The sequence below is a fragment of the Hipposideros armiger genome, unplaced genomic scaffold, assembly GCF_001890085.2.
Source record: "Hipposideros armiger isolate ML-2016 unplaced genomic scaffold, ASM189008v1 scaffold_447, whole genome shotgun sequence".
In the NCBI taxonomy this organism is placed as follows: domain Eukaryota; kingdom Metazoa; phylum Chordata; class Mammalia; order Chiroptera; family Hipposideridae; genus Hipposideros; species Hipposideros armiger.
The window spans coordinates 881,857-889,570 of NW_017731797.1; the positions used below are offsets into that span (position 1 = coordinate 881,857).

At 53.4% G+C, this 7,714-nt stretch overlaps 1 protein-coding gene across 1 annotated transcript in view; it reads left to right on the forward strand.

Annotated features, from left to right (window-relative positions):
* Nucleotides 1-7,497, forward strand: part of ITGA2B (integrin subunit alpha 2b) — a 12,541-nt gene extending 5,044 nt beyond the window's left edge. The window contains exons 13-30 of the mRNA XM_019665538.1: nucleotides 1,026-1,208; nucleotides 1,457-1,502; nucleotides 1,585-1,689; nucleotides 1,773-1,828; nucleotides 1,923-2,074; nucleotides 2,191-2,313; nucleotides 2,646-2,713; nucleotides 2,879-3,026; nucleotides 3,559-3,651; nucleotides 3,937-4,016; nucleotides 4,333-4,413; nucleotides 4,543-4,639; nucleotides 4,741-4,899; nucleotides 5,020-5,145; nucleotides 5,621-5,734; nucleotides 6,023-6,124; nucleotides 6,336-6,452; nucleotides 7,240-7,497. Of these exons, the coding sequence (XP_019521083.1) occupies nucleotides 1,026-1,208; nucleotides 1,457-1,502; nucleotides 1,585-1,689; nucleotides 1,773-1,828; nucleotides 1,923-2,074; nucleotides 2,191-2,313; nucleotides 2,646-2,713; nucleotides 2,879-3,026; nucleotides 3,559-3,651; nucleotides 3,937-4,016; nucleotides 4,333-4,413; nucleotides 4,543-4,639; nucleotides 4,741-4,899; nucleotides 5,020-5,145; nucleotides 5,621-5,734; nucleotides 6,023-6,124; nucleotides 6,336-6,452; nucleotides 7,240-7,305 (1,916 nt within the window). The 3' untranslated portion in view covers nucleotides 7,306-7,497. The remainder of the gene's footprint in view (nucleotides 1-1,025; nucleotides 1,209-1,456; nucleotides 1,503-1,584; nucleotides 1,690-1,772; nucleotides 1,829-1,922; nucleotides 2,075-2,190; nucleotides 2,314-2,645; nucleotides 2,714-2,878; nucleotides 3,027-3,558; nucleotides 3,652-3,936; nucleotides 4,017-4,332; nucleotides 4,414-4,542; nucleotides 4,640-4,740; nucleotides 4,900-5,019; nucleotides 5,146-5,620; nucleotides 5,735-6,022; nucleotides 6,125-6,335; nucleotides 6,453-7,239) is intronic.
* The last annotated feature ends 217 nt before the right edge of the window (nucleotides 7,498-7,714 follow it).

Below are 7,714 nucleotides of genomic sequence, written 5' to 3' on the forward strand. Positions count from 1 at the left end.
GTGGGGAGGGGAGTGGGTGTGGCTTCATAGCACAACAGTTGGGCTGCTTCTCCTTGTGAAGGAGTTGGGGCTGGGAGCTTGATAGAATGGAGGTTTGAAATAGGTGCTGAGCAGACTGGTCTCGAGGAAGCTGAGCAGAAACCCCCCTGCAGGACTGCTAAATAGTCCCTAGTAAAGCCTGGAGGTCAGGAATTCATGGTGCCCAGTCTGGTGGGGTTTGGCCAGCCTTGCCCAAAACTGGCAGTGGGGCACAACAGCTGAGTATATGGCAAAAGTGATCAAATGGTCAGAAAATAAATGAAGAGATGAGGAAGCCATAGATCAGGAGAGAGTGGAGGCCCACTGGAGCTACGACTGTGGTCAGAATGGTTGATTTGGATGAAATCTAGATAACTTGATCAGAAAAACCAATGAAGATCTTTAAAAGAAACAAACTGCATAGAAAACAAAGTCAGAAAAAAAAAAGAAAACAAAGCCAGAAAACAAAGGAAAGATAATTTATAACATATGTGGCAAAGATCTTGATTCTTATCACGTGCAGAAAACTCTTACAAATTAATAAGAGTTTGATGATTAACAAATTTTCAAGAGTGATCGTCAAAGTTATCAGTGATCACAAGCTCACGGCGTGGCTCTGGAGATGCATGGTGGAAGTGCAATGGGGTGGAAGGGCCTTCAGGAAGACAGGGCCCGTTTTTAATAGGTCTTGGTTACTTAATCTTCTGGGACTCTGTTTTCTCATCTAAAATGGGAATAATGATGCCTAATTTTCAGGATCAAATGAAATCATGTCATATTTTTCTCAATAAATAGCGAAGCCTGTTTTTATAATAATCATATTTGATGGGTCTCTATCTGACCCAGTTGTAAACTACTGAAGGACAGGGCAGCTGCCTCCTTGACCCAGACCTTTGCATCACTCTCCTGGTCCCCTGGGGTCTGTCCAGAGAAGAAGCTCCAGAAATTTTTACGAGACCACCTGGAGAGATTGGATAACAGCCACTCCCTTCTGTTGCTCCTTCCAGATGTTGCAGTGGCCGCCCCCTACGGGGGTCCCAGTGGTCGGGGCCAAGTGCTGGTGTTCCTGGGTCAGAGAGAGGGGCTTACCTCACGCCCCTCCCAGGTCCTGGACAGCCCCTTCTCCACAGGCTCTGGCTTTGGCTTCTCCCTGAGAGGTGCCACAGACATCGATGACAATGGATACCCAGGTGCCCTTAACTACCTCCAGCTAGACAACAAGGTCCCTTGGGCATTAGCTGGAGATACGAAAAGACACAGACGGGCCGTGCCTGACCTGGTGCTCCACTCAGAGCTCTGATCTGTCTGTGGGGCTGGGATGCGAGGGCAGGCCAGGTCAAACCTCCAGTAGGGGAAGTGATGTGTGGAACCCCTGGGAAGTTGAGGACCCCATGCCCTTCTCTAATTGCCAATTCTGACCCCTTCCCAATATCTGTAGACCTATTGGTGGGAGCTTATGGGGCTGACAAGGTGGCTGTATACAGGTGAGCACTGGCTCCAGGGGTGGGGCGGGAAGGAGACCCCCCAAGGAGGGGCCACAACGGCAAGCCTCCCCCACCCCACCAGAGCTCTGCCAGTGGTGATGGTCACTGTCCAGCTGCTAGTGAAAGATTCACTGAATCCTGCTGTGAAGGATTGCGTCCTGCCTCAGATCAAGACACCAGTGAGCTGGTGAGGAGACGAAGGGCATGGGCCATGCAGGATCTGGGACCTTGGGGGGCCCTAACCCCTGAGCCCCACTCATGTTTTTGCAGCTTTAAAATCCGAATGTGTGTGGGAGCCACTGGGCACAACATTCCTAAGAAGCTGCGTGAGTGACATGATGAGGACAGGAGGGAAGTAGGCCTGGACTCCCCTGCAGGCTGGCCAGGGAGGCCCCTGACCCTCCCTGCTTGCCCTGTCAGGCCTAAATGCCGAGCTGCAGCTGGACCGGCAGAAGCCCCGCCAGGGCCGGCGGGTGCTACTGCTGAGCTCTAAACAGGCAGGCACCACCCTGCACCTGGACCTGGGCGGGAGGCACAGCCCCATCTGCCACACCACTGATGCCTTCCTCCGAGTACGCCCAGGCTGGGGATGGGCAGGGCTGGGGCATGGGCTGGGCACTGCAGGTTCGGGGTGGCCAGTTGTAGGGTGCACAGTAGCAAGATAGCCTGATTCTTGTCCCCTCCCTAGGACGAGGCCGACTTCCGGGACAAGCTGAGCCCCATAGTGCTCAGCGTCAATGTGTCCCTGCAGTCTGAGGATGGACTGCCCCCTACTCTCATGCTGCATGGAGACACCCACGTTCAGGAGCAGGTGGGGGCATGAGCGGGCAGGCAAGGGAGGCAAAGGGCCCTTGCCAGAAAGTCAGAGTTAGGGTTAAGGTCTGAGGTTACCTCTAATCGCTGATGTCACTCTAAACCCTAATGAAAAGCCTAAAACCTCATCCCCTAAACCTCAAATGTTGATGTCACCTGTAAACTCTGATATAAACTCTGATGTCACCACCTAACCCTGACATTGTCCCAAACCCAGCAATAAACCCAAGCCCTGATGTCATCTCCATATTTCTTTCATTCTCAGACCTTCTAATTCCCTACCTTCACATGCCTTCAACTTACCCACATACCCTGATGTGCCCCCTCTAGACCCGCATCATCCTGGACTGTGGGGAAGATGACCTGTGTGTGCCCCAGCTTCAGCTCACTGCCAGAGTGTGAGGAGACCTCCCAACTCTACCGTCCCCTGGCTGGGTTGACCCAGTGACACCTCCTACCCACCTGGGGTGTCGCACACCCATATGTCGTCCTCAGCCCCTCTCCTGTTCCCAGATCCTGAGCCTGGACCCAGCCTCCTCAGCTTTACTCCTTTCTCCCCACAGGACGGGCTCCCCCCTCCTAATTGGAGCTGATAATGTGCTAGAGCTGCATATGGATGCAGCCAATGAGGGGGAGGGGGCCTACGAGGCTGAGCTGGCCGTGCACCTGCCCCCAGGTGCCCACTACATGCGGGCCCTCAGCAATATGGAGGTGAAGCCCCCACCCCAGGGACATTACCCGGGACCTGGGAGGTGCAGGAGCCTTGAATTTCTTCTCCTATCCTATATCATGCTTTGCTATAAAAGCTGTGATCTTTTTTTTTTTTTTAATTTGGAAGAAGAGTATTTGCCAATGGCACAAAATTCAAGAACTCTATTATAAAACCCAAGCTAAAGATGGCTCAGGAACTAAATGTTGACAGGAACCTCTGTTAACATTTGGTAAATTTCCTTCCAGTCTTTTTTTTCAACATCAGCAGATACATATGTAGGTACATATTTATTTTTTATTTTGTTGATGTAGTTTATAACAATGGGATCACAGTCTATGTAATATTTTGTGTTTTTTACTTAAAAAACTCATAAAGTGCTAGAGTAATACATAGAGTAGATCATGACAGTCCCTTGAACTCAAACCCCAAGAAACGTTCCTCCCCACCCTGGCACAGAAGACTTTTCCAGACTTTCCAATATATATGGGCTGCTCTGTAACCATCTTCTTTCTCGAAACTTCCTCCTTGAAGAGCTTTGAGAGGCTCATCTGTAACCAGAAGAAGGACAATGAGACCAAAGTGGTACTGTGTGAGCTGGGCAACCCCATGAAGAGGAATGTCCGGGTAAGGCCACTGAGCCCTGGCTGCTGGGTCTCCTGCATCGGGGCTGGTGGACAGCAGGGTTTTAGGGGCTGGGTTTGAAGTCAGATAGCTCTGGGCCACAATCCTGGTCCTCACACTCCCTAACTGCGTGTCCTTGGATGAATGACTTTCCCCTCTGAGTGGGCTTCTGAGTAAAATGGAAATAATAATAGTGACTTCGGAGGATGAGGACTGGAGGCCACATTTAGGACAGGGCTGTCCAGAGTGGGCATTTGGGCAGTGACTTAGGCCCTCCTGGTCTCTCAGATAGGAATCACGATGTTGGTGAGTGTGGAGAACCTGGAGGAGGCTGGGGAGCTGGTGTCCTTCCGGCTGCAAATCAGGAGGTACAGTCTGGGGCACACCCCTACCCACCATCCTTCCCTTTATGTGATTCCGATTTAGAAACACTCAGGCACCTTCCATACAGAAGGGTCTTCTGGGATGCCTGCTCTTCAGACTTTCCTATTCCCTTTCTGTCTCCGAGACTTGTTTCTGAGTCTTGGAGCCCTAGAAGTTCTTTTCCAGGTCTTACTTTTGTGTGGCGTGCTGTTTGTGGAGTTAGCGCTTCCTGAGCCCTCTGAAATTCTGGCCCCGCCCCAGAGAGTCCTGATGTTCACTGGGCTGGTGTCCCTGACCTGCTTCTCATCCCCTCCCCTCCAGCAAGAACAGCCAAAATCCAAACAGCGAGGTTGTGCTGCTGGATGTGCCAGTCCGGGCAGATGCCCACGTAGAGCTGCGAGGGTGAGAGGTCGGGAGGGATAAGGGAGATAACAGGCAGAGCCCTAGGTGCAGGGGGCCCTAAGGGAACCCCCACAGGCAAGTCAGGGGATCAAGCTTACTCTGGGGGGGGGGGGGGTTGGGCCCTTGCAGGAACTCCTTTCCAGCTTTCTTGATGGTGGCGGCAGAAGAAGGTGACAGGGAAAACAGCTCGGACACCTGGGGCCCCAAAGTGGAGCACACCTATGAGGTAAGGAGGAGCCTCCGGGCCCCAGGCTGGAGTGAGAGGGTGCCAGGAGCTAAGTCCAGGTGCTGGGCCATCTAACATCCTATTATCACCACCCCCGCCAGCTCCACAACAATGGCCCTGGGACCGTAAGTGGCCTCCACCTCAGCCTCCACCTCAGCCTCCACCTCCCCAGCCAGTCCCAGCCCTCCAACCTGCTCCTGAATATACAGCCTCAGGGGGGGCTTCAGTGCTCCCCACAGACCTCTCCCAACCCTCTCAAGGTAAGAGCTTGGGTGGGAGAAAGAGCTGCAGATGAATTCCCAGCCCATCAACCAGGGTCCCTTTGGGAGGGCTGGGAGGTGGGCAGAGCGTGGGACCTGATGGCTTCTTTGCCTCCTCAGCTGGACTGGGGGATCCCCACCCCCACCCCTTCCTCCATGTACCCAGCCCATCACAACCGGGAGCGCAGGCAGGCATTTCTAAGAGACCCCAAACAACCTTCTAAGCTTCAGGATCCAGTTCTCGTGGTGAGCAGGCTGGGGTCTCCCTTCCTTGGGGCCCAGAAGAAAAGGATGGGAGGCAGAGAAAGGGGTCCAAAGTGTGATGTGGGCCTCTGGTTGGCCACCTTGGTCCAAGTGAATAAGAAGGATTGTGCTGGTCTTGTATCTGGGGCGGGGTGGGGGCACTTGCATTTTTTAAGGTTGCCAGTACATTAAAGACAATGAGTAAATGCCAAAACAGGGTTACAAAAATTCTGGGTATTGAACACTTTATGATGACCCCTTCTTCCCACCCTCTCCCTGGATCTCTGGGACCGTATGAGCAACCCCATTTAGAGATAACGTCTGAAGCTTAAATCTGAAGCCCTTCCTGAGAGGGAGGCCCAGGTTCCCTGACTGCCTCCACCCCGCTGTCCCTCCACCTACCTCCTCGGTGTTGGGTCCTTGGGATGAGGGGATAATGGGTCAGGAGGGACTGGGAACTAATGATGCATCCCCTCAGAGCTGCGACTCGGAGCCCTGTATTGTGGTGCAGTGTGAACTGCAGGAGATGGTGCGCGGGCAGCGAGCCATGGTCACCGTGCTGGCCTTCCTGTGGCTGCCCAGCCTCCGTCAGGTGGGGTGGGGACGTGGAGAGGCGGGGCCTTCTGGAGGTGGATGATAGAGTGTGCTCTGGGGAGAGGTGGGGCATGGTGAGCGGGAAGAGAGTGAGGGCAAGGTTTACTTTGTTTTCTATTATATATATTTTTTGTATTTATTTATTTACTTATTTATTTGAGGGGTCAAGTTTACTTTGGAGGGACGGAATTAGGCCAGGCACAGGGCTCCCCAGGGGAGTAGTGTGGGGCTGGACTCCTACAACCAATAGACCTCATGTGAATGTCTTCCCCGCAACCCCATCCAGAAGCCACTGGATCAGTTTGTGCTGCAGTCGCATGCTTGGTTCAATGTCTCCTCCCTTCCCTATGCCGTGCCTGCCCTCAGCCTGCCCAGTGGGGAAGCTCTGGTGAGTATGGAATGGTGTTTAGGAGATGAGTTCTGCAGGACCCATTGGTCCCCCCACGTGTCCATGCCTAGCAGGATGGGGGCGGAGCCTCCCTGGGTCTGAGGGGTAAGACAGGTAGGTGGCTTGGCTGGGTGTCACCACTTCGCAAGTTTGAGTTTTGAGGAAAGGCAAGTGTCAAGGTGACTGAGGACATGCTCGGGTTTGTCCTCAGGTGCAGACGCAGCTGCTTCAGGCCTTGGAGGAGAGGAACATTCCAATCTGGTGGGTGCTGGTAGGCGTGCTGGGTGGCCTGTTGTTGTTCACACTCCTGGTCCTGGCCATGTGGAAGGTGAGGCATGAAGGGAGGGGGGGTCCTCAGATGGGCCCAGGCTTGGCCCTCCTCACTCTCAAGGGAAGGCAGAGGGAGACACTGGCCCAAGTGGGTGATCCAGGGCCCATCTGATCTACATCTCCACTATTAGAATGTCATTCTCCAGGGGATCTAGGGCACAGACTGGGAGAAGTGGGACCTGGAATGCTACGTCCTTTAGACCCATTCCCCCTGAGAGGAAGAGTCACTAGGGTCCTGCCTTCGGGAACTCCCTGGCTACCGAGGAGGACGGGTTCGCCTCCTCCCTGTTCTGTCCTTTGTCCCAACTGAGGTGGGAGACCCAGGTCTGATCCAGACCCTTCTCCTTGCACCTTGTGAGGCCCTGGTGCGTCTCTCCCTCCTCTGTGCCTGGAGAACAAGTGTGCTCTTCTCAAACTCACTCAGGTGCACAAGCCCTGGGAAGCATGATGCTTTTATGGAAAACCACACATTAGGCTTATAAAAATCAAATACATAACATCGTGCACTTGAGTCATAATCATCAGTATTTAAGAAAATTTCAAAAAAAAAAACACGGGAAAACTTCAGGAAAGGAAAAGCAAAACATTTTTTTTTAATTGTTACATGCATTATCTCTAAATGGGGAAAGGCCTCCATTTGTGCACACAGTGGGGTCCATGTTTTGTGCTGGTTCAGGAGAGGACCTCAAGGCTGGCTGGTTTCTAACATACTTACCTCCTCCACTGCTGCTCTGGGGCCTAAGGATCATCTTTACAACCTGTCCCCGGCCCCTGTACACCCCCAGGTTGGCTTCTTCAAGCGGAATCGGCCACCCCTGGAAGAAGAAGAAGAAGACGATAAAGAGGAGTAGCGGTGCAGCCCACGCTCTGTCCTAGCAGAAAGGCTGGTGTGATGCCTGCTCTGCCCCTTCTTCTCTGAGTGCCCCCCAACTCTGGTCACCCACAGGCTGGAGCTGTTCCATGGAGGCCACCTGATGCCCTCCCTCCCAAGAGAGCTTGGGCCACCCCCTTTCCTGCTGCCTAATAAAGAGGCTGAGCCCCAATTCTCAGTGTGCTGCCTCCTCTTGGGGTCAGAGGAGGAGAGGGAGACCGGGGTGATGTTTGGAGTTGGGACCTGGGGCTGGTAGAAGTATGAGCAGACAGTGTCTCTGCCAGGGCAAAGGTTGCAAATTACTGTCTTTGGGGAGTGTCAGGGAGTAGAAAGTGGGGGTAGAACAAGGGAGAAAGGGTGGCAGAGCCTCTGGGTGAGACTGGAAGGGA